A 27,174-nucleotide genomic window follows, 5' to 3' on the forward strand; every position below is an offset into this window, starting at 1 on the left:
CAAATGACTGCCATGACTTCACTTCTCTCAGAAACGCAACATTCTTCCTAAACCAGGGCCTTCAGGTGTAACTAAAAACCAAACAGCAACAACAAAACTCCACTCCTTTAATTTATATATGTGTGTGTATTTGTGTGTTTGTGTGTATGTACATGTGTTTATGTGCTACATAAAATACTGATGTTAAGACCTATAAATGTTCAGTTATTGCTGCATCTGCTCAACTCATTTTCCTTTGAACTTAATATCTCCATGGAAAACCCTGTAAATGCCATCTCTGATGCTGAACAAACACAGAATTACAAGTTTCAGAACTTTATGAAAGGATTCCGAGAGGACTCAGGGAACATTGCAGTGAGTTAACTGTTGGACAAACATAGGAACCTAATTTTGGAATGCCAGAACTTACATGAAATCCTGATGAGTTTTCATGGAACTGTAGTTCCAGCACTTGATGAAGTAAAAAAGTGGATTCATGGGTCTTGGTGTCTAGGTATTGTAGCCAGAATGCTAAGATTAGGTTCAGGAGAAATTCTGTCCCAAAGGACTGTGAGATGAAACATTCGAAGAAACCATCTTAATGCCAACCTCTGATTTCCAGATGCATCTTCAAAGATGAACACACACACACATCCCCAAAATTACACACACACGTATACCTTCATAGTTAAATATACATACATGGACATACCTTCACAAGTGTGCATACAGGAACACATACAATCACAATACATACACACACACAAACAGATGTACCTTCACAGGTGATTAAACACACACACACACACACACACACACACAGAGAGAGAGAGAGAGAGAGAGAGAGAGAGAGAGAGAGAGAGAGATATGGCAAAATTATATATTCTGTGATATACAGAGCAATTAAATAGAATTGAAAAAGTGAAACACTTCACAATACTAGAGATATAATAAAGAGTCTGTAATCTGTACATTCTGTGCAACAGCGCTTGGTAGCCATAATATTTAAGCCTTACTCAACTTTTGTCATTTTTAAGGATAACAGTGTGCTAGAGTTTCCAGATATTATTTTAATTCCCATTAGGACCTTTCTCCCATATTAGTGTTTTGATACATTTTATTGCAGCCAAGTGAGGTTATAATGTGCTCATTAAGTATAATTTATATATGAAAAGTGAAGATAGCATATTTGAAATTCTTGTAGACATTTTGACAATCTGTATGGGAAAGACCTCTGGAAAGGAAGAGAGCTTAGGAGAATGGAGGGTATGGAGGGGTAAAGTGATAGAGGAAGGAAGGGAAGGAAGAAAGAAGGGAGAAAGAGAAGGACAGAAAGAGATAGATAGATAGATAGATAGATAGATAGATAGATAGATAGATAGATAGATATGTGTGTGTGTGTGTGTGTGTGTGTGTAAGAGAGAGAGAGAGAGAGAGAGAGAGAGAGAGAGAGAGAGAGAGAGAGAGAGAGATGATAGGTAGATATGAGATTTTAATGCCTAAATTCCAGATCAAACTTAAATTTTTTTCTATGATAGAATTCTTTATGGTGTAGTATTTTCAGTATTGTCTAGTTGCCATACTGTAAGCTTGTTTTCCTGGTATAAAACTTTTAGAGAATAAAAATTACTAAAATATATAGAATCATGGGAAGGAGTGCATTGTTCTTCTAGACATTTTTTTTTTCTTGTCACACAAACATCGGATTACTCTCTGTACAGAAAATTACATTGAGCAAATATTGACTTACTCTAACTTCTGAGTGTCTTTGTATAGATTCCAGTCACTTTCTTTCTCATTTCTTATTCTTTCTCTGTTTCTCTGTAAACTCTTCCTACAAATAGACAAGGATTGAGTAGTGTCAACTGGAAGAAAGAATCTGTGTGATGCTTATAAAAAATAAAATAATGGATTTTCCAGAGTTATTTTAGATCAAAGTCTAAGGAGTCCATTTTGAGACACTTCCCAGCAGTCAAAGGAGGTTGTTGTCAATAAAACTAGTGACTGGGCTTTTTAAACACTGCTAAATGCTATAAATTCCCTGGTACTTTATAGCTGTTTATTCTAAAAGCCAACTCTTTCTTTTTTATGCAACCATTAAATCAGGTATCTCTTTTCTCCGTTCCTAAGAGAATACAAGTGCAAGCTTGAAGAAGGTACAAGAAATCTTGAGTCCTGTACTTTTAGCAAGTGATGTTTCTAGCAAATCAAAAACCTATTTCATGTTTATGAATTAAAGAATATGCATAAAATAAATATAACCACACTGTCTCTGACTAACATAAAACTTTTGAGAAGTACAATCTCCCTTCCTTGGTTGAACTCTGGAGTCTAAAAAAGACTAAATCACGAAGAGCAAAGTTCAGAGATAAATGTGTGGTGTAAGAGACTATAACGCAACATCAAGCATCGTTATGACAGGCCTGAAAAGTCAATTTCATATAAAAGTAATTCTGAAAAATCAAATGCACTAAGTATGGTTTTCTTCTTTTTTTTTGTTTTATGTCTTTTTTGCTAACAGTATGAAAGAAGTAGGAGGAAGCCATAAGCAATGGAGAGGTCACCTGTCATCTACCTGTAAGCAATGCCCTGTGGCCTATGCCAGCCCCGTTTGTGGTTCCGACGGGCATTCCTACTCCTCACAGGTGAGGGCAGTTCTATTTATTCAGTACGAAATAAAGAAAGCCCGTTGATCCGTGCTGTGGTTTGAATGTGACCTGACCCTGGAAGCTCGTGTGCTTGAATGTGGTCCCTGTCCGTTGGTATTGCTCTGGAAGGTTCTGGAATCTTCAGGAGATAACGCCATGCTGAAGAAATAGGCCACTCAGAGTGCGATTGGGAATTTTCTGTCACAGCCCCTCTTCCTATTGGCCCTTCTTTTCTGAGGGCAGACATATGGTAACCCATTGCCTCGGTTGTGATGATGCGCATCCCATGACTCAGAAGAATGCATCCCTTCACAGAATACTGACAAAGCAAACCCACCTTACAGAGGTTCTTGTCAGACCTTTAGACATAGCCATACAAAAGTAACTAATATACTAAGCAATTAAAGCCCATCAACCATCTGTTTTTGTGCTTATTTTGTAATTTCTTTATTCACTTTAAAGAAATATTTATGATCTCATTGGTTAGGAATACAATTTTAAGTGTATTTATGTCTTCCATATCAGAAGTTTTGACCTTGAACTATTAATGTGATGAATCTGAGCCTATAAATCTGAAAACCAATGTTTCCTTCATTTGCTTCTATGGATAAAACCAGAAAGGCATTCATAGTTATTGGTGCTGTAACATCAAAAGCAACCATAGTTTGTCACTACTATTACTTTTTTAAGAAGTCTGAAACTTTAGCTCCTACACCATCTTATTTAAGATTCTATGAACCCTTCAGAACCTCTGAAGTTAAGGAAGTAACAGCAATATGATCAATTTTACACAATTCATTATTATTAAGGCTAGATTTGATAGCATCTCTACATCAATGTCCCAGGTTTTTCTTCTACATTATTCTAACTTCCTAGTCACTATGTCAGACGATCATAAGATTCAGTAGTGTTTAATAACTTAGCTTAAATGAGAAATTGATGTGTGTTCTTTGATTATTGCGGTAAGAGGTTTACAACCTTAATGTCAACTCCTCATAGTTCATTCATGAATTTATTGTTTTACAACAGTGTTCCAATAAGGTAACCAGCAAATCATATTATGAGTTCAGTAATGCTCCCTTGAAGGATCAATTGTATATTTTTTTAGTAAATTGTATATACGAGGTTTTAAAGAAAGATTCTGGTTAGTTTATGCCTTTTTTAAAATCACTGTGAAGTTAATTCTGTAATTCTTTACTTTCAGAATATTTTGGCTTTGGGGAAATATTATAAACTCTACTTTGAGAAATATTTCATTGACACATTCTCTTGCACTTCACAACTATAAATCCTATTGAGAATACTAGAATAAGAAAAAATAAACTGATTTAGGCAATAACGTTAGACTCCATATATGAAAGTGTCATTATTTATTAAGTAATCTGGTAGAGAAGCTGCTATGTGTTTGTCTGCTGAAGTTTTAAAGGCAAGTTGGAAGTAAACTTTACTGATTTGGGTAGGTGCATTGTGTCTAGGACCCTATCAACATTACTTTGATCTCAGTGAGTTTATTATTGTACTGGGCCTCAGTTATTATAATGGTAGGTCATTGATAAAGCACAGTGATTTATTAAAATCATGGGAATCACTATGCCAGCTTACTAAGATACAATAAATTGTACAGATGTGAACATCCAAACTGAAAGAGACATGTGGGAAATAAACTTTAATCTTAATTGTAATTTAAGAACATTGATGATTAATTTGAATCAGTAGAGATAGTGGATATTTTTTCAGGCAGCCTGCTAATCATAAATCTATATATTTGCAAATTGGACATGCAATATGTATATTAGAGGATGTTTGAGTCCAGGGAATCCTAATCCATATTAAGGGCCACAGGTAATCCATCACCTGTCTATATATATTTGTTTTATGATACCCCTATAGATGATCCCTCCAGAAATCAGTTTCACAGAACAAAAGGTTACCATCAAGTCTTTTCTACAGATTTGAAATTGCATTGGAAGCCTTGATTGATGTTGTGTTAGATACAAAATAGTTAAACATACTCCTTAGATTATGTTTGATACCACAGGGTTTTTGATTGTTCTCCTTATAAACCAGAACATGCTATGAAACCTTGGTTTGCCAATACCAATGTCTTTGTAGATAATATTTCAGTAAACTTAGAAATCCACATATTTTTCTATTTTTCTTTTACTGAAACTAGATTTTTCATGTAATATATTTTAATTGTATTTATAAATCCTGCATTTTAATAATTCTTTTAACTTTATTTGCATGAATGTCATTTTCAGTGGGTGCTGTGATTGTATGTGAAAATATAAAATAATATTTCAAATGAATATTGGTCTTTAGTAATCCTAAACCACTGTCTGTCTTTCTGTGGATTATAATGGATATAATTATATATATTCAGTGACCTTTATCATCCATTCTTCAGTTTTTGCACTGTTAACAGTAAGGCTGAGCCACATAAAACATTAAGAACTGAATAGGAATAAGAATTCCATTAGAACTTATATTAAAGTATTGTAATGAATCACTCTTAAAAAATAGTGTAATTGAAACTCAGGATGTTTTTTTTCTCATGAGAAAAAAAATATAACCCTGCATTATTTATGTACTACATCAAGATAAAATATTGTAGAGGGAATGACTCGATAATTGGTCAGTTCATTATTTTTCCAACATCTTCTAAGCAGAGGATGAAAATGGGTGAAGGTAGGAGTTATGGGACCGTAACTTTCAGTTCATAGAGACTGTGAGCAAAGGGTGAAGAATAGCTTAGATAACTTTCAGGTGCTTCCAAGGTCTGTGATTTAGGTGTTTCCTTTTCAGATTGTGTAATTAGTTCTCTCAAGTTTGTTTTGTATGATCAGCTTAACACATGGAAATGAAACTATAAATGATGTTTCTATCACAAACTCTGAGTAGAGGCAAGTCATTACATGAGGAGCAGAAGTTGGTGCCATGGTGGGATATGAGAGAGGGATTCACAGAGTATCCAATGGAAGATTTTAGGCAAATTGTACAATCAGGATATCATAGAAAAATGTGTGACTTAGTTGGCCTGGAAAGATATCTCAGTGGTGAAGAATATTTGTGCTTTTAGAGAACCTGCATGTGGTTTCTGGCATCCACATGGCAGATTACAACCATTTGCAACTCCCGTAAATCCAGTGCAGGGTATCTGATAGACTTGTCTAGACTCCACAGCTACTAGGCATGTCTGTGGTCCACAGACATACATTTAAGCAAATCTCCCATACAATAATTTAATAAGTTATGTTTATAAAAGTGACCATTTTGATTAATTATATTATAATCAGATTAACAATAATATTGGATGGACTTCAAACACAGAAGATTGGAACTTTAACAAAATCATCAACAGGACATTTTATTTTATTTTTTCATATATATGTATATGTATAATATTATTTATTTTTTATTAAGAAATGTTTTATTCATTTTACATACCCATTACAGATCCCCATCTTCCCTCCTCCTACCCCTTGTTGGGGGAAACAGGACATTTTAAAGTTGCACACACAAAAAATAAAATAAAACCTGAAGAGACAGATTAGAGCAATTCAAATGTAGTTTGACTGAAAACGCTTGGAGCATATGTGATTTTCATAAAATATATTCCTATAACACTGCCTCCTTTTTCTTATCAAGAAAGTAATTGACCTTTGTAGAAGCATATTTAATCTTTCCGATCCTAATAAAAAAGCTAATGGTTTCTGAATTCTTTCAAATTCAGCAATGCCAAAAAAAATCAAAATATCACTCCATTCAGACTAGACTGAGAGGTAATCATTCTTGAAATTGACAAAAAAAAAAAAAAAAAAGATGAAGGTCGCTGCTTCTCTACTTAAGGCAAAGCCTAATGTGATTTTTATTCTCCGTCTTGAGTATGAACTAGGAACTATTCTCCAATACAACATCTTTATTAGACCATGGATGGTAAATCCATCAATTTATATAAATTGTGCATTACATTTATTTGTTCTGAGAATAAATCAATAAATGACACTGATGTTTTAGGACTGAGCATGGCATTAATAAAAAAAAAAAATCCTGTGACCTGTGAGGATAACATTGGATGCCTTTAAGCTTTTTTTCCATTATGTTTGTTAATATAATACTTGACAATAGAACTAAACCGTGGTGAATTCCTTAGGAACAGGAACAGGCATTGCTGATAAAATTGTGTGTGTGTGTGTGTGTGTGTGTGAGAGAGAGAGAGAGAGAGAGAGAGAGAGGAGAGAGAGAGAGAGAGAGAGAGAGAGACTTAAAAGCTTATCTATTTCATCCTGCAAACCCCATCTTATGCTGCAGATATGCTGCTTAAGTTGGTGGGGATGGGACACCATAGAGCTCATCAGGTGCATTTTGTGTATAGATATAGATGAGAAACATGATGGAATTTCTCCATATAATATGTTTGTATTCTTATATTTATACATATGAGCATGTATATAATAGCATTAACATTTAAAGAAGCATGTATTTATGTTACCATGTGACAATATTTTACCATAAATGTCAATATTAAAATAATACAACTTATGCTTTCATTTGTTTTTCCTTAACTGAGGTATGTTACTTCTTTTAGTAGTGATTAATTCTATTTACTGTATATGTACTCTGAAATATAGAAAATTTGTGATACCTAACAACTGTAAGTGTCAAGTAATGTATTGGTATTTAATTTTATCTTCCTCCAACAATATTTTTGTTTTAGTTGAGACTGTTTATGTTGAGAACAAAAGTCAGAAAGGCAGACGTGCTGTGTCCCTTTGAACTGTTTTCATTCAATCACAGCTTGATATTGAATTAACTATTCAAACCAGAAACAAAAACAAACAAACAAATAAAAGTAAAACAAGACAAGAAAACCAACCAAAACAAAATTACACAAACCAACATGAATGTAGGGGGGAGATTGGTGAGACAGAGAAGGGTCTGTGAGAGGAGGAGTAGAAGGTGGGTGACAGACATGTATTAAATAAATATCATCGTTGTATTTGTTTTAAAAGGAGCTCTGCAGAACATTGAGTACATTAAGTGTCCAAGATATGTTCTCTGATGAAAATACTTATATTTGGAGGGAATACTAATTGTGAAAAAATATTCTCAGGCAGTATTGATTTATTATCCAATACACCCTATGTTTACCCATTAGGGGAATATCAGGAATCACAATTATAAAAATATTATGAGAAAAAAATTTGACCTCTTAAAGTTTTCATTTGAAATGGAGCAAAAAACTAAAAAACAAATTGTAAGCAGCCCAAGATAGATTATCATTTGTTTTTATAGGGCTCTATCCCCAGTGTTTTAGCATGATCCTATATACATTTATTAACTTAGATAATAGTTTGTTGGAATAGCTCATCTGGAGTGAATCTGAGGCATTTTGCCATTGATTTCGGTAAGCTTCTCTTTTCAATAGCGGTAAACCATATTCAGTGGAAATTTCAGGTGCTATATTTTGGATCATCCACTTTTCCACATGTATAGTTAATCTCTATTTATAGACATAGATTAAATTCTTCATCCCCTATGTTTTTGTTTCTTTATTTACTTTTCCTTGACTTCTCACTGGTTAAGTCTTACTGTTCATTGCTGCTTCCACATACTTGAGTCACAATTTAGGAGAAAATTGCTTAATATTTTTATCATTTTATCATTTATACAAATTTACTCATACACTTTTTATGTGAAGAAGATAAAAAATTTAAAATATCTTATAAAAGAATAATGTTAACTTTGCCTACAGTAGCCACCACACACATGAGTAATGCCATAGTCTATATAGTGTTCTTCAATGTATTAAAAAATAATACTAGCAATTATAGTGTCTTACATAGTACATAATGTTATGTTCTTACATAATGTCTCTTACTTAATAAAACCATTGCATTTCAAATTGAATATCTTTGTTTTGCAAATACCCACAAGCTGTTTATAAGAAACCAAGTTTTGGACAAATTTTTAACATTTTATAACATGGTAGAATTTATACTTTCTTCATATTAAAAGTACAATAGTTACTTGAGTTGTTTGTTACGAAAAGAAATTATACTGGATAGCCTTACTACTATTGCCAAATTAATCAAACAAGTAGTAATCTAAGTTAATTTTTTTTATTTTTTAAAACCAAATTAAGCATTTTCTTCAATAGTGTTATCTAAACCTTTAGCCTAAAACTGAGAAGCAGCACATTCTGAAATTACAGCCCAGCACAAGCTTGCATAATTAACCCAAGTGCTATCCTTAGGAATAGAATGGTTGGTGCACTTAATGTATGTGGATTCCACATGAATGATTTCTCTGTAAGATCGATTATTCATCAGTTAGCCAATAGAAAATGCTATAGTAATGGCAGGCTATATGACAGATCTGAAAGAGCCAACTATGCTGCAGTTCATCAAAAATTTATATTCTAGACAGCAAACTATGTCAGGTCAAGCTGAAAGGGAGCTGTAACACATGGCATTGTAACCTTTGGTGGGCATTATTTCAGCTGATGCATTCAAAATGTCTTTAGGAAGCTCATAATCAATCCACTCATTTGGAAAAATTCATTTCATTTGCCAAAGACCCATAACACATATGCATACAAACAAAAGAATATTAAAATGCCTAATGTATAATAATCAGTGGTCTAAATTGAAATGTTATAATAAAATTAATGTATCAAATTCATATGCAGTAACATATTCCTTATAAGAATTTTACAAGGTATATAATATACATTAAAATCATCATTCAAAAAATAATCTGAGGCATAGATACATCAAGTTATATAATAAGGTCACAAATAATAGCATCAGGGTTAGTCAGCTATAATATTGCTATGAACAAAATGTATATGATATAAAACAAACATATTACAATTTTATTTAAGCATGATGATATATTCATGTAATACCTGATAAATAAAGATGTTATTGTTCTAAGAATGTGAGTTTTAAAATTAATATACAATAATATTTTTTGTGACAAGGAAAATTTTACTTTATAACTGGAAAGTACACATATAGACATAATAATATGAATTGTAATGTAGAAAAAAATCTTAAAAGGATTTGACTGACATACTCTAAGGAAGTAAATTATACATTTTTCTATTTTTTCTCTAAATTCACAGATTCAACAACCTAAACAAATTCTATGAACCATCAAAACTTACTTCAGAAGTCTGAGTAGGTTTTTCATTCATTTTCATCTGATTTTTCTACTTGGCATACATGATGATTTTACCCACATATAAACAGTTGAAAAAAAGATTCCATCAATCCTACCACGTAACATAAAATGAAGTTATTTAGGAAAGCTATGCCATCCAAAGCTGCTGGCCATTACATCAATGCTGACAAAAAAGCCTTCCAGAAGCACTGTGCCATCACTGATTATTTGACTAATGTAAATGACAAACTTGTATCAACTTGTCTGCATGATTGTCTCCTGTCAAAGAAGGAACTTTCTATGAGGGGTTTCCTACCTGGGAATGAGCAGTCAAGGGTACATTTGTTTAGAATAATCCCCTCGGTAGTGTGAGGCCTACCTGACATACTGTAAGCATTTCCTAATGCCTCTGAGGGTCTTACAGACCACCTTTGAGGTGTAAGAATGCTGTTCATTCACTAGCAAAGTCTATCACTCCTGGGTTTTCTTTCAGAAAGAGCTATTAGTGCACATGGGAAACACAGGAAGTATAGTTAGAACTGGTGGGATGTTGCAGGTGGAGGCTTCAAATGATTCAGGGATCCAGGTTGACAGAGAAGTGCATACAGCCTTCCGGACTTCTGTTAGATGGGAGGTTTTGCAATTCCATTAGAACACTTGGCCTTCTACTTGTGTTTAGAGTGATAGCTTGAGGACCATCTAACTGAACTGTTTGACTTTTCCAAGCAAAGGAGCAGTGGCAATCAATTAACTACTCAAATGACCCACAATAGAGAAGAGAAAGATGTAATAAAGCTGTGAATTCAAGGCCTGACCCTACCCCAATTTCTCTGTTAAGTTAGGCAAATTGGGAAAGGGGATGGCTGAGATAGGTACTGGTTAAATGTAAGGCACTTGAAACTCTTTTATAGGGCTTTATGAGGTTATCTTTACTAGGAAGGAGAAACCCAGAAGATACTGTGAAAGAAAGACCATTAATACCCCTTCCTCTTTCAATTTTCTCAGACTTAAGGAATGCCTGCTACTTTTCTTCTGTTACCACAAAATAACTGGCTCTCCTTAATGGAAGAAACTGAAATTTCTCATTTCTTCCCATCACCTACTAAACAATAAATCCAAATGCACTGTTTATCAGTGTTCACTATAGGAAAGATGGGATCCTCATGTGAAAGTGAGACCAATCATGTCCCCATCTAAGGCCCATGTGGCAAACAATCTGGTGGTTGCATGTGGGTGAGAGGGAGAACTGAGTTTATAACATTGTAGTTCCTAAGGGTGTAAGTGCTACTCACAGTTTACTAGAACCCCACCAGCCTGTCATTGTTGTATGGAAAGTGACAAAAGATCCTGAATGTGTAAGTATGTGATATATGCAAAGAGCATTACATATAACCCTCCAGGTTGCTGTCCGATTGTGAAACACTTAACAATAAAACCAACTTGAGGACCACCTATCTGAAATGCTCAGTTTTTCCAAACTGTAGTAGATTTTACACACACACACACACACACACACACACACACACACACACACATGTAGGTAGATGTTGATAGATATAGATAGATAGATAGATAGATAGATAGATAGATAGATAGATAGAAAGATAGATTGAAGATAGAAAGAAAGAAAGAAAGAAAGAAAGAAAGAAAGAAAGAAAAAGAAAGAAAGGAAGAAGGAAGAGAAGGAAGGAAGAAGGAAGAAGGAAGAAGGAAGAAGGAAGGAAGAGAGGAAGAAAGAAAGAAAGAGATAGATAGATAGATAGATAGATAGATAGATAGATAGATAGATAGATAGATAGATAGATAGATAGATAGAACCTGACATCTCAGGAACATCTTACAATGTACTCTACTCTTGGAGAACAGGATTCAAAGACCAGATTGTCTTACTGAGTTGTGTGAACCATGTGGTGAGAGAGGAAGAATTATAACTCTTTTAGAGACCAATTTGTAAGAGATTAGCTCAATGCATAATATATCAGAGTCTTGTATATCACACAGAAGGCTCATGAAGTATCTTTCTGATAATTGCATTATTGAGTATTTGTTGATAAAAGGTACATTATCATTGAATCTCAAAAACTCCACAGCCCAAGCATGACATATTAATCCCAAATAACACAATACCTGGGTCAGAGTAAGCTACCCAAATAGAGTAGGAACATTATATGAAAAAAAAAAAGTGTCAACAGACATTTGGTGCTCAAAGTTTATTTCCTCCTTTGGAGCCTCTAAGGTGGAAACTTTGGAAAAGCTACTTGGACATATTTCAAGTAAAGTCTTGAGCTTATTTCTATGAAGGACTAAATAGAATATATAAATTAAGACACATTATCACACTTTCTCCAATACCTGAAAGACTCGAGCTTCAAATTAAGTGATGACATGTGAGAGCTCCCCCCATCCCCATATTCAGAGACGGAGTTCACCCTAGCAAGTTTTCTACAAGCCTACATTTATTAGAGATAATTAGTCTTCTTTGGTTCTAAAAGCCCAAGATCCAAAGGCTCTGGTTTGTGTGATAGCAAAGTTGGTTGTTTCAGTTTGGAGCAAATCTGTACTCTATACCTTTCTTTGCTACATAGATTTGATGACACACACCCACTTGGTGTGGGCCATCTGCTCTGATAAGGAGGCCACATAATAAACTCTTGCAATATAAAAATAAATTCCCCTAAGTTAAGCTTTGGGTGAGAACAGGCAAAGTATCCTAAAATAGTGTGTTATTCTTTCAAGAGGGTGTCACATATAGAGAATGATAATTCAGTGTCCACTATGATGAAGATGATTATAATATCCTTGTTTCTATATTTCACTTCTATCTTGTGATATCACATCTGTGATATTTCTGAGTGAATTGTATATCCCAGTTGGATGAATGGATATAAAGTTGAATCTGTTCATGGTTTCTTCCCTTTGTCTTTCATGGGAAACACCAAAGCGAAAATTATAAGAACAAATAGAGGTAGCTTTCTGTGGAAGGCTTAGTCCCAGCCAAGAGAGAGAAATTCTGCTCATGATTGTTCTCCTTGTGTTTATAGGGTTGGTGCTGGGTTTGCTAAAAAGATACATTAGTCCAGGAAAGATTGAGGCAGAAAACTGACTTCTGTTCTTCCTTATTCCCCAAGTTGTTCTTTTAGTATAGTAAAATTCTATTGCTTCAGTGAGGAAAAGATCATGGCACTTGTTCTTTTTTTTTTACTGATAATTATATTAATGTTAACCCAATTCATACCAGAATGATGAAAATCCTGAATGAAATAAAATACCTTAGCTCTACATTCTTTCTCATAACTCATGTCCATTACTTACACTCAGTCCTTCCCCATCCTCTTACCTTTAACCTTTCTTGATCTCTTTTCTTGATCTATAATGTACTCACTTGTACATTTGTTTGAACACATCTGTCTGTTGGCTAGGTTCCACAGATGAGAGAGAAAACTATTTATTTTTTATTTCCTGGATTGTGCAAAGTCACTTAACATACATTCTATATCAATTTTCCTGAAAAATTTTAACTTCATTTTTCTTTAAAATAAACAGCATTCCTACTTGTACACCACATTCATCATCATTTCATCTGTTAATTAGCAACTTGTTAGATTCCAATACATTGCTGTGCTGAATTGAGTAGAAACAAAACATTTTGGACCAGTTACATAGGTCATTCAACTACACTTGAGACCTGTTTGTAAATATATGCCTATATCATTTCATTGACCACAGAAACTGCCTTACACACTACATGATGAACAGTATTGACTCAAAGAAGGCCACTGTCTGTCGTAGATTTTGCTGTTTCAACTGACTTGAGTCCCTTGGTTTCTATGCAATGTTAAAATTACATATTTGTAACAATATTTTTACTTGATGAATGTTGCTTTAGTGACCATTCAAGAAGAGTTTCCTTGGGGAAATAAGGATATTATCTTGAGAGTTTGTCTTTTGATAGACCAATGCCTATCAAGAATTTGTAGTCTTGTCTTTGTTTAGGTTTAAAGTAAAAAAGTATTTGTTGTGGGAGCATGTGTGTGTTTGTGTGCCAGGGTGGGTGGAGACAGATGCTCTCCTATTCATCCTACATGTGACTAGCAGATTTTCATGTCACTACCCATTAGATGCCAAAAGCAGTTCACCAACCCTTAGCCAAAAATGTATCCATCTGTTCCTAGGCAATAGAAGAGAAGGTACTATTTTTATTTTTTATTTTTTGTTTTTTTTTTTTTTGAGACAGAGTTTCTCTGTGTAGCTTTGGAACCTTTTCTGGAACTCACTCTGTAGCCCAAACTGGTCTCAAACTCACAGAGATTCACATGCCTCTGCCTCCAAAGTGCTGGGATTAAACAGGTGCGCCACCACTGCCTGGCTCAGAAAGTATTCTTATTGAGAACCTCTACCCTAAGCCATCTGCAGTATCCCTGTTGTTGATCTCATCTTGAGCAGGTGTGTCTATGCCCTGATGATAGGGATTTCTTATATATTACAGATCTGGCCTATAATGGGATTATATTTTCTACTTCTTTGATCTCATTATTAAGCAAATGGCTGTAAGATAACTGTCCTGTGACTCATATCAGAAACCTTCTCTGGCTTTGCTCTTCTCAATTTGTCATAACTTAAGCATTTCCAGTGTTGTTGTAGTTGGTGATGAGCCTGGGAGAGAAAGGACCTAAAAATGAGGCAGGCTAAAGTTTTATGCCATAGCCAACTTTATTCAGAGGATCAGACAGCTTATCCTCTGAGATTAAGAATAGTCACCCGACTAAAGTATACAGTCACAAAGACAAGCCTCACAAAGCAAAACTGTTTTTCCATAGAGGTATATGAATAAGTACAGCTGAAGCAAGCTCACTCACATGCACTACACATGGGAAGAGCACAGAAAACACATTCCAAGAACTATTCTGTGTTTTGAAAAAACTGAGGTCACAAGACTCATGTCTTACTTTCTTGGAGTTTTCTCTCAAGCAATCAGAAATTTCCTCACACAACTTGAGTTTGGACAGTGTTCTAAGAGCCAGGACTAAGGTTTCTAATCAGAAATGCATCAATCATGTCTTTCTCTACATTCTTTGCATTATGGCTAATTATGGATTAGCAACCATGCCCTCTCTGAGGTACTTTGGTTCACTTATATCTTGCTAAATATTTCAGCTCTTTGCTAATTAAGTACATTGGACATTGTTAATTAGAAATGCAGTCAGTGGATACAGATAAGACCATTTGAAAGAGAGACTTTTAATATTTTAATGTCCTTTTAAAAACTGTTTCTTAATGTTTCCTCATCCCCCCCCACCAAATTAATCTAAGAGTATCAACATCAAGTGGTTTCTTGGTTATAGTGAATAATGTCTATGTAGTTATGTCCACAGAGTACATTTCCTATACATCTGATTTTGCTGTTCTTTCCAGAAATGTGTAGAGAAAAGGTCATTCAATTGGATCATTTTAAAGAGAAAATGTTTTATTTATGAAGAAATATTTTGCAAAGATAATTTTATCCAATTATATAAAATTTAAAGAGAACTTTGGATTGTTTAATGGAGATTATGGCTGCGAAACTTTGTTAACAGATGCTATTTACATTGACATTTAAGTAAGATTTAATAAATAATTTCTTATAAATTTTTATAGTGCCTACCAACATAAAAAATATTCTGTAACTTTTCTCCAGAAACTATAATATTCACATTCATAATCAACATTTCTTATGAATTGAGTTTATTTTAACAGCCTCATATATACAGTGCATTCTGATTACTTTCTGGCCCTACACTCTTTTACATCTTTCACTATTATTAACACCGCCACCTATCATGTTGTTCTATATTGGGACTCATTGAGCTTAAACTTGGGGGACCTGTTGTGACTGTGTGTTTAAAACTCTCCATTAGGACCTGCTAGATTCTCCAGTGGGAACATAACTGAAGACATGACTTCCACCCCAGACAATCACATAAATAGCAAATATATCCACAGGGAAGCATAGGGTTCAATAAGTCCTTCTGCTATCTCTTCCTGGCTACTGGCAAACTTACTCCTTGCTCAGGCATAGTCATTTACTTTTTTTTTTCTTTTTTCTTTTTTTGGTTTTTCGAGGCAGGGTTTCTCTGTGTAGCTTTGCGCCTTTCCTGGAACTCACTTGGTAGCCCAGGCTGGCCTCGAACTCACAGAGATCCATCTGCCTCTGCCTCCCCAGTGCTGGGATTAAAGCTATGCACCACCACTGCCCAGCATGTCATTTACTTTTAAAGACTGTGTCCTATCCAGAAGATGGCACTTTACATTTTTCATCCTTTTATATTTTCTCATATTCTGCCCATCTCATTTTCCACATTATTCTTTGAGCCTTAGATGGAGTGAAATAAATGTCTTTAAAGAAACAATATTTGTATGGTACTGCTCACCCAACACTAACCACATTACATAAAAATACACAAAATTCACCCCTAAAAATAATCAGATTTAAAACAGACATGAACGGGAAATAACACATTTTTTTTTGAAGAAAGCAACAATAAATCCAAATTCTAAAATCAATTCTTAATATACATTTATAGGTTCGTCAGTCACTCAAAGTTAATCTTGAACGTTTTGTAAATTGTATAATTAAGAATTTTATATCATCATGTCCAAGGAATACTAATATAATAAGTTGACAGAATTTACAGTAAAATATTAAATTAACTAATTGGCTCTCATTAAAGCATTTATAATTAACTTCTTATTTCTACATTAGATTAGATGTTGGACATTTTATATTATTTAAAATTCACTGTGCTTTCTTCATAACAAAATCATTTTTACAATTATTAAATCATTGGATTAGTTTTGGAAATTTTGTTCCACTGAAAGAACCATTTCTCAACTGCAAACGTGCTCAAAACTGTCCACAGTTGTAATCATTTGTTGCAGGGGCAGTTAAGGATTCTGTTTGTCCACAAAGAGTTTTTCAACAAGGAAATATGAAGTGTTTGAGGATGTTAGTGTTATATTAGTCACTGGGTGAGATTCTTGCTTCCTGATGTAAGCCAAATTAAATTCCTCTCCTGTGCATTTCACATTGGAGCCAGAACGTCTACCTCATTTCATTTTAAAATAATTTACTTTGAGCAAATGATGGGAATATCTTCTAAAGAAAAACATGTTACATCAGAATTAGCAGCTGCAGTTCTTTTGTGTAGGAAGATAATCATAGTCTCTTCAAATATGAAGTTAGAGTAGAATATTTTCATCAGATCAGATATTCAGCTCTAAAATATTATCTTAAGGCGGGTTTTAATACACATGTTCAACATTCTATAATGTGCCATGTTTGTAGAAAAACCAATTCAGGCACAAACAAAACTACATTAAAATATAAAATCACTTGTTTTCTTTTAATATTTTAATTGTTTTCCTTCAATTCTGTTAGCATTCTGTTAACTACTATGAAAAAAAGTCTGGGTCATAAACTTACATAAGTACCTCACATTTATTAAAATCTGAGACTTCAAGAAAGTCCACTTAAAAACTTTGCATATGATGATTTAAATGGATGTGTATGCATATATAGTTTTGTGTATGTGTTCACAATACGTGTAACTATACAAAACTTAGGTATGTATATAATATTGTAAGTATGGCTGCAAGATATATGCTACAATTATTTTGTACATAAGTATGCACATTTGGTCTTTATATGTATGTGTTTGAACTGTTATCTTTCTGCAAGATCAAAAGTAACCCTAAAATTATTTCATGTTTGTCAAGTTATAAATGCAAAATTTTCAATGATTTCTTAATGTGTTATGATATGCCACTTGGGTGTGCAAGTCAGTGCCTGAAGAGGCAATCAAGTCCGTGCTCCAATCACGGAGTCAAGTATGAGAGATATGTCATACATACTGAAATAGCTGAAATAAAACATGAACACACCCAAAGGACAGCTCAGGGGATGAATTGCCAGTTTCTATATTATTCTTCTGTCCTTTCATAACTTAAAGTTCCGTAATCCTCAGTATTAATGATATGACAATTTCTGAGCTGTTGTATTCCTCTGTGACTTCTAATCCAGATTGTACCCTGAGTAGCTATAGTACTGCCTTGTCCATGGAACAATTAATTATAAAGAGTGTGTAAGATGTCCCTTAGCAACATAGATATAAATGAAAATGCTTTGAAATTACATGTACAAAAAATATGCCCAAGCATTCTTTGACTTTCTATTGACATGATTAAATCTAAATGTATTTGAGTAATACTTTATTTCTTTTTTTATTTACACAGTGCAAACTAGAATATCAGGCATGTGTCTTAGGAAAGCAGATCTCTATCAGATGTGAAGGGCATTGCCCATGTCCGTCCACTAAATCCACAAGCACAGGCAGAAATGTTAAGAGAGGTAAGTACTGCAAATTCGTTTATAGCTTTTATATATATATATATATATATATATATATATATATATATATATATAATGAATATCAATTAATGAAACCGGATACAAAGTTTGCTTTTACACCTATGACTAGGTATGAGAATAGCCTCTCCCCTCTCAGCTTATTCTCACTTCAGCCTCAATTATATAGAGAAAACTTTCCCAATCTTTCAATTTTATTATAAAAAATAAAATGAAACTTGCAGAACATTTATTTCTTATTTGGTAACCAAATATATAATCTCTAAAGCAATTTTTTTCTGAAAATTGTTAGTTTTAAAATGTGTGAATTTAGTGTGATATTTGTAGATTTAGAATTGAAACTTAGTTGATCACGTACAAAGTTGCCTGTGTATTTATTCATGTGAATTTCAATGGAACAATTGAATAAATAAAACATTTTAGCAGCTTGATAAGTAGTAGTATCATATATACTTTCTGTTTTCTTAGATTGCTTACTGAAATTTTCATGGTTTTGTCTGTGTGCGTGCACAGGCACAGGTGAGCCTGTGTGTGAAATTGCCATTATTCTTTTGAAAAGGTCCACAAAGTGCCAAAATCAACATTTAAATTGATAACTGTTTGACTCTCATAATTTGAGAATTATCGTTCTATGGCAGAAAAGTGTTCATTACTGGTCTTTTCCTCAAAAATTTTGAATAATGGCTACAAAGATAGGAAAATGTGATTTCATGTCAAATTTCCTTAATTCAAACTACACTATTTTGAACATGGTATGCTGGATTTCTGTATTATAACAAAATTTCAAGGCTAACAAATTTATAAGAAGCAAAGGTTAATTTGGGCTCATGACTCAGTGGTTTTACTCCATGATTTAGATATGATATCACAGTATTAATCTGTGTGAAAAGCAGGAAGAATATTCAATGTATATTAAGTAGCGAGGAAACAGATTTCCAAATCATTTTCAAGGGCTTTCTCTTAAGACCTAGCTTCCTACATAGACTTCATACACTTAATGTAAAGATTCCCCCACCCTAGTAGTGTCACAAACTTGGAAGTCTGAGTATTCAGTCCATGAACCTTTAAGGGACATTCAAAGATATAGCTCATAGTATAGCTATTGATCAGTGTTTTTTTTTTTTTGTTTTTTTTTTTTTTTTTTTTTTTTTTTTTTCGAATTTTTTGTTTTGCGCTTTTAACTCATTGTAGCAGTGTCGAATCAAGATCACTGCTCTCTAAAGGTGCGCACAACACCTTGATCAGTGTTTTAATCTCATGATGAATATGTTATCTTAGACCTATTGTCTGAAACTCAGTGATGTTACTTATTAACATGTCAACTAGTAAATTCGTAATTCAGACAAATATTTTAAATAAAATAACATGAAGACACTGACCTTTTGTTAAAACACCTAATCAGTATTATTGTTCAAAAGAAAATTGAATGGTTTCAAAGTCGTCAATGAACACCCAGTGTTCTGATACATGCACAGTGATGTAGACTTCTCCAAGTGGCTGAGATGCCTTCTAGTCGTAGCCCTATGCTTTATATATTGCTCTGCTGTCTCACAGTAGAATAGATGAACTTCCATACGTGGTGACATCTATCATTTTTTCTCTGTATTCCAATGCGGTTTTTTGTTAATACCCTCTAAAATAAATTTTGGTACAATGAACATATCAATTATCTCTACAACATATAAAACTATACTTTTCTTTCAAGTGGGATTTTCATATCTGTGCCTTCCTCACTCTACTCCCAAGTGAATACATTTCCTCAATTGATTTGAAGAATTTTAACTCTAATAATCATATCAGGCGTGACATAAATCCTACCGTACTCAATATTCGTGTCTCTTATTTTACATATAGACCATTAAGAACTTTTGAAATGTCATCTTGATAAGTGTTTTCATCTAAATTACCACAGCCCTCCAACAAGGTTTCTGTTCAATAATATTTCCCAATTCAAACTTACTTTTGAATGAGGAGATGTGTTTTATATGGCATCACATTATCATGTCATCTCATAAACTGTGACAGAATGCCAATATGAATTAAATTAGGAAAGTAACACATCTTTAAAATCAAACCCCAGTGAATAAACAGTAATTGTTTTGTATTCATTACAGTATTTATATTAATATGTCAGGAAGCAAACTTTTCTTAAAGTTGTACCATCAGGGGATGAAGATAATTTGAGTTCAATGGTGCATCAAAAGAGAGGTAAGAGGCTTTTAAACTAATTCTGCTCTGACAGATTGTCAGGGCAAAGTAAGAACAGGATTTTGCCAGCTACTGTGAAAAAGCAGTACAGAAAATTTTGAATGTCATTTCTCCACAGTGCCAAAGGCCAAGAGGCATGGGAAATGTAAAACTCAGTTCAGCATCATTTCTAATCTTCCACCTGTCATTTATAGTAGAAGCATGTCTTAGGGCAACTGTTCAGTGCGGGAAATTCTTTTTAATGTCATGTCTGTTGTAGAAGTAGTGAGAAGGAAACTACACTCTATGAAATAGTTCTTCAATCTTCCTGATCCTCCCTCTGAGGTCAAATTGATATCACACTAGGTTTTCAGGTTATTAATTGCAGAGTGGACCTTTTATATTTGCTTGATCCTTATCAATACTAATGAAATAGTTTTTATTGATGAAGTAGAGGAAAGTATAGTTCATCATTATTCTCCTGATATAGTCCATAAAGGATATACATAAACTGGTCAAGCATTTAGACTTAAAAATCTTAAATGAAGAATTAAAAATAATTTATACTTTTAGAATCCTGGATTCTAACTTTAGACATGTGTATAAACTAATCTTAAAATAAGTAACTTGAACATAATTTTCACATATCTCACACTTCTTTCAGCTTTCTCTTATAAAAATGCCCCAGCATCACCTAAAAGAAATACTGTTCAACTGTAAGATGTATTATTTGAAAGGTATACCTACATGATTAAAAGAATGATGACATTTCAGCCAGTTATAAAGGATCAATGCATGTTTGTATAGCTAGGAAAATATAGTTATTATGAATATGAACTCTAACTAGATAGATCATTTCCATAATTTTAATATATACATATAAAATGAAATATCTATTTAATGAGACTTATAGAATCAAAGACCATCTAGAAAGATCTTAGGGAAATATCATATTTTCTTGTAACTTGAAGATGCTACCCTATGCATATACTTAATTACAATAGTTCTTAAGCAAAGAAAGCCTTACTATAAAATAAAAAGTGCTCTGTTTTGTTGTTCATTTGATTCTTTAGGTTCAGGACATTATTTATTTGGCCTTTTCCTTTCTAACTGGAGTGTGAATCGTGCCTCATGTTTACTGTATTTATGGGTCTTATAAGCTTCAATTTCCTATTGTGTCTTTGCTTCAACCCCTGCTCTTGGGTGTACAGCCTCAGAGTGTGTGCATCTGGTGCTGTTTCTGCTACAGTTGTCTGTCATCATTGCAGCAACCATATCAAGGTGCCAGATGAAAATGTGAGAAAGAAACAATGTCTTATTTTGTCATGGCGTCTTGACCAGTCAATGGGCTTGTGGCTTAATATTGATACCTTTTCTCCTGAAAATGCAAAGACATTCGGCAGTTTCTTTCTGTTTTGCATTGGTTTTGTTTGCTTTCTGTTTATTTGTTCAAGCTCTATCATTTGTCACTCACAGCATTCACCTAGTTGGCTAGCTACTATGATAAAGTGTTGGTAGTGAATTTCACATTCCCCGGAATCACATACATATACCTGAAGAATGACTGCATATCTTGGAGCTGAAACCAGAAGTCATGCAAAATATATTTACAACATAAATTACCCAACAAGTATGAAAGGATCATTAGTTATTACCTCCAATTACCAGAATATAATGACAATTAATGATCATTTGAAAAAAGGACAATGCAGTCATACAACATAAAAAGTAAGAATGGAAAGAAGGGAAGATGGCTCCACAGTTAAAAGCATGTGCTCCTCTTCCAGAGGACCAGACTTCAGCTCGCAGCACCTATGTCTTATAGCTCACAACAGCCTGGAGCTCCAGCTTCCACTGCTTGTCTCCATGAGGACACACAGACATGTGGTACACAGTTACAACAATGCACACACACACACACACACACATACACACACACACACACTCATGAATATAAATAAAAATAAAAACATGTTTTATAAAAGAAGGGAAAAGAAACATGTTGGCCTTTTCTTTCTTCGAAATATTGCATATTATGTTATACATTTAATGTTCTCACTTTCTGACTTAGGTTTTCTGTCAGCACAAATGTGTAAACAATTTATACTAGAGCTTTGGTTGATAACTCTAAACAAGAAAAGGAAATGTCAAGGATTATAACATTATGGTTTGCTCCAAGGGTCTCATAGTTACTAATTGCAGACTTCAGTATTTAATTTGGGATGAGTTTAACACTGATTGCTTTAACATAACATCATGAAATACCAGCAATTTGCATTTTGTAAGATGAACAACACTGCCCCATCACAATTCCTGCTGATTTGGCACGATAGTCCCATAGACACCCCCACCCTAACACTCAGCCAAGCCTTCATCGGTTGAGCCCCAGAGAGCTGGGTCCATTAGCAGAGTAGCAAAATTATGACTTTCTGAATGATTAATGAGACACCCACTCAGTTTCTTCTCTAACTAAATTTGAAATTTTTAATTGAGTTTTCATAGAACACAATTCTCCAAAAACTTTATTTAAGAATATTAGTCTACTTATTCAAAAGATAGATTATATTAAAAGTGTACATAAGTAGACTTAAAATCATGTCAGGGCATCATAGCATAGGAAGTGAGATCATGGTGGGATACTGCATACAATCTGGTCAGAGACAATCTATTTGTGTTTAGTACGTGCTTGTTCAGGATTTATAGGGAGATAACAGAATATACCCGCTGTCTTGTATTTGCCTTGTGTTATTGAAGAAATGGAACCCTAGTGGCAAAGCTTGGCAGTTTCTGCAACTTTGTCTTATTTCTGACTTCTGAGCAGATAAAAGGATGAATAGCATTAGAAGTAGATTACTGTTTCCCAGAGGAACCTGAGATTTCTGAGATTCATTTTCAGATATACACTTGAATATTGTGAACATTCCCCTGAGAATATCTAAGTGTCAGCTTTAAGAAATGTTAACTTATTACCCCAGGAAATTGTAGATGATATTCAATATAAGATTTAATTCATATTTTTTTTATTTCTAGAATTTACTTATTTACCTTTAGCAGCAAAAACAAGCCAGAGAAGCATAGTAGCAAAATCACAAAACATGAGCGGCATGATGATTGAAGTTGGCTCTTTTATCTTCTTTTTTCTTTATAAAAACGTATCAAATTTATTTCGACATTTAGTTTCATTTTTAGTAAGACTGTTTGACAATTACTGTAACTTAAAATTCATTATTAGAAGTACAGAAAACATTAACAAGCAGTTAAATATTGTAGTGAATAAAGTTACTGGACCATGCATGCAGAAAAGCCAGGTTTAATAGTCTCTCCAGTCTGTTTTGCCACTGAAAGGTTCCTGCTTTTATACTTTAGCCATTTTATTGCAGATCCTGCCATCACTGTTACACTCATGAAAAATTTTCTAAATTTACACCTTTATTGATTTAAATTAAAGTATGACTTCATAAATTTGAAATTTTAATTTTCACTTTGATCCTGTATGAGAAAAGAGTCACAGGACATTACTGCCATATTAGTTACAAACAGAATATAAACAGAAGTAGTGTCTATGCGATCAACAAATTATCTGGTGACATGAACTATTTCACAGTCCTAGTGAGAGCAAGAAAAAAATGGAACCCAAGGTTTCAAAAGCACGTGGTGTTTTTACTGCTGGCTTTAAGTCATGTCACCCTTCTTAGCAATTCATTTAAGAAAGTGACAGCGTACAAAAGATATATCCATGGTCAAGATAATGAGACACCTATATAAAATGAGGTTTTAAACTGAAGAAATGTCTTAATAATTGCCAGCTGTGTTAAAGGCTAAAGTCATAAGAATGCAAATAGCCATAATCATTAATAAAATTTTCCTTTGAGGAAGTCAGTAACGCTTCTATTCCAAAAAATAAGCAATGATTTTAAAATAGTGATAAATACTTTATCTTTTTTTAAGCCAAAGTAAACTTTTCACCTCAGAAGGTAGTTCTCTTACATTTCTAATATCTGTCTGGAACTGAACCCCATTTTAAACTAACATTTAAACAGGATTCATAGTCCAAAACCATTTTTTTTCTACATGATGTTTTTTACCCGAGTGCATTAAGCTCCAAAATGGCAAATGACTGTCAGTTTAAAGAACTGTCACTACAGATTAAGCAGACAAATGCTTGGGACCAGTAATGTTTTATTTTTATTTTTCAGATTTTAGAGAATTTTATAATACCTTGAGGATGGGATACAAATCCAAACACAAGGTTAATTTATATTTCTCATGGCTTGATGATAATTTTTATACATTTTGAGTGCACCTATATTTTGACTGCAACCTATCACAAAATAGGGTGTCGGATTTTCCACTCTTGGCATCAGGTCTGAACATTGGTGTAAGAATTAACAGTGTTTTGAGTTTTGAACTTTCACATTATGTATGCTCCAGCTGTATGGTAACTGCTAACTCAAATAACTGTTAGTGGGTTCCAACAAACTTCTATTTCTAAACCTAAAAATTACTACAATATTTAGGTGAGAACATAACTCTTCTATACGGTCAGATTTAATTTACTATATAATACTATTACGAAATTGACTGAAGCCTTAGTGAGTCCTTCCAAAGCTGTGGAATTTTCGAGATAATTATTCTCTATTTGCACAGTCTGTTCATCTTCAATCCATTTTTAGTTGTTCAGCTTTTGCAGTGTTTTCTTGACATTTTTGTTTCTTCTTTTGCTCCTTCTCTCTGGCTTCCATCATCTCAGCCAATTTCCAGGACAGTACAGCACTAGCTAGAAACAGTGGCATAAGGAAAACGTTGACTGTTGTAAAGAAGCCCTATGGGTCCTTTGCAGCCCACTCCACAACATACGCAGGCCAAGCCTTTATATCAAGCATTTTCAAAGCAAGCAGGAAGCTGAAGCTTATATTGGAATAGTGATCTCTAATTTTTTCTGGAAATATCAGTGAGCCAGTCACAATTCAGATGGCCATTGGTTATTGTGTTTATATTGACCATACACTTTTGAGGGGTTTAATAGCAGATGAGCACCAGACAGGAAGGAGGAAGGCAGAAACTATCTTTTTAAACACAAACTGAAATTAAAATGAAGCCATTTAACTCTACAAATTATTTTTTCAACAATGTTATTTATTCGTTTACTTCAAAACTAATTATACCATATATAATAAATAAAATGTAAATATATGTATGTGTATCAACAACCTTAAGTACAGAAAGACTTTATGTTAAGTGAAAAGATGTTTTGCTTCTCTGTTCATACATACATATATATATATATATATATATATATATATACATATATATATTTAAGATTGTTGATATCACCATTAAAGATACTATAACACTTTTGACAATTTATGTGTCTAATATTAAATTTTATACCATGTCTAAAATTTAACCATTCTGCTTTTTGTTTGCCTTGACATTAGCCTATAGCATTCATTATTTTATCATTGAAATTATTAAGCAATTACTTTTAATTAATGTTTAAGATTATTTAGTGCACGTCTTTAATCAGTAATTTCTTTACCTCTTAGCCATACAACTTTTTCTGTAATTATGGTATTTTTCTTGAAGTGCCCTTATGAATGTGAGGGATATCTTTTATAAACAAGTAATGGTAGTTCTTCTATAATAATCAAAGAGTTTAAGCCTAGCCAGTTAGAAACCCTTTGTACTGTAGTGGATCAAAGAGTTGTGCCATATTTATAGATTAAAAGACCGATTACTTTTTTTTTAAGCAGCATTTAACTCTCTCCTCTTACATTTCTCATTCATTTGAGAGAATTAAGAAGTAAGGACTGTGGACTCATATATATATATATATATATATATATATATATATATATATATGTGTGTGACATTACTATTATAATCATCACTTCATTATTACCATGTTATTTTTTATCTAGAAGGTCAGGGACAGAGAACTTGAAATGAGTGTAGGTGCTAGTTTCTCATAGGACATCATTTAATTCATTAAAACATTTTCTACAAATTTCATTCAAATTTTACTAACTTCACCAAGGATCTTCTTGACTTTCCTGGGAAATCTGAAAATGTTTGCTCACCCAATATGGTACATTGACCACAGACCAATGAAACAATTTCCAACAAGTTTGTCTCTGTGAACCAAGGAGTTTACTTAGATTACTTACAGGAATGTGGATGAGTATAGTAACTACATCACTGAAAAGCCCACCCCAACATCAGTGTTGACTCAAGAAAAAGAAAAACAAAACAAAAACAGTTGTACCCGTACAATCCATGGCTGTTAAGAGGCATTTTTCATTATGGAATAAGACATAGCGTTATTAGAATGGGCTTCTGATATATGTTAAGATCATAAAAAGTGGCTTCCCTTTTTAAAATGGCACCTTGGCATTTTGCTGCTTCTGATTTCCAGGACTTATGCAATATTCCTGCTATCATCACCCTAGTAATTGGGCATCTACTCATATAAACCCTTATTCCTTCAATCCATCTTAACTGTTCAATAGGCCCAGCACAACTGAGAACTGCATTGTTGGCTTCTATACATATTGCAAAGCTCAGGATTGTGTGTAATAAACACATTTTAACAGAGAAATAAGTTTTAATGATTAAGACTTCAGATGGGAACAAGAGTGAGATAATAATATCCAGGCTTGGCATGCAGTAAAACACAATGGACAGAGTGTAGTGTTAATAAAAATTCCATGACTGACTGGCCTCAAAATCCTGGAACATCTTTTTGACATGGTGTTATTACTTACGAGCTTATGTTTAGAATTTTCATAATAC

General features: G+C 33.6%; 1 protein-coding gene and 1 pseudogene across 1 annotated transcript in view; one reads left to right on the forward strand and one right to left on the reverse strand.

Annotated features, from left to right (window-relative positions):
• Spock3 (SPARC (osteonectin), cwcv and kazal like domains proteoglycan 3) overlaps positions 1-27,174 on the forward strand; it is a 355,708-nt gene that overhangs the window by 239,128 nt on the left and 89,406 nt on the right. Inside the window, 2 exon segments of the mRNA XM_028881034.2 lie at positions 2,501-2,624; positions 18,063-18,177. Of these exon segments, the coding sequence (XP_028736867.1) occupies positions 2,501-2,624; positions 18,063-18,177 (239 nt within the window).
• On the reverse strand, positions 24,726-25,265 carry LOC114701094 (annotated as a pseudogene).

This window comes from Peromyscus leucopus, chromosome 17 (genome assembly GCF_004664715.2).
Source record: "Peromyscus leucopus breed LL Stock chromosome 17, UCI_PerLeu_2.1, whole genome shotgun sequence".
Classification (NCBI taxonomy): Eukaryota; Metazoa; Chordata; class Mammalia; order Rodentia; family Cricetidae; genus Peromyscus; species Peromyscus leucopus.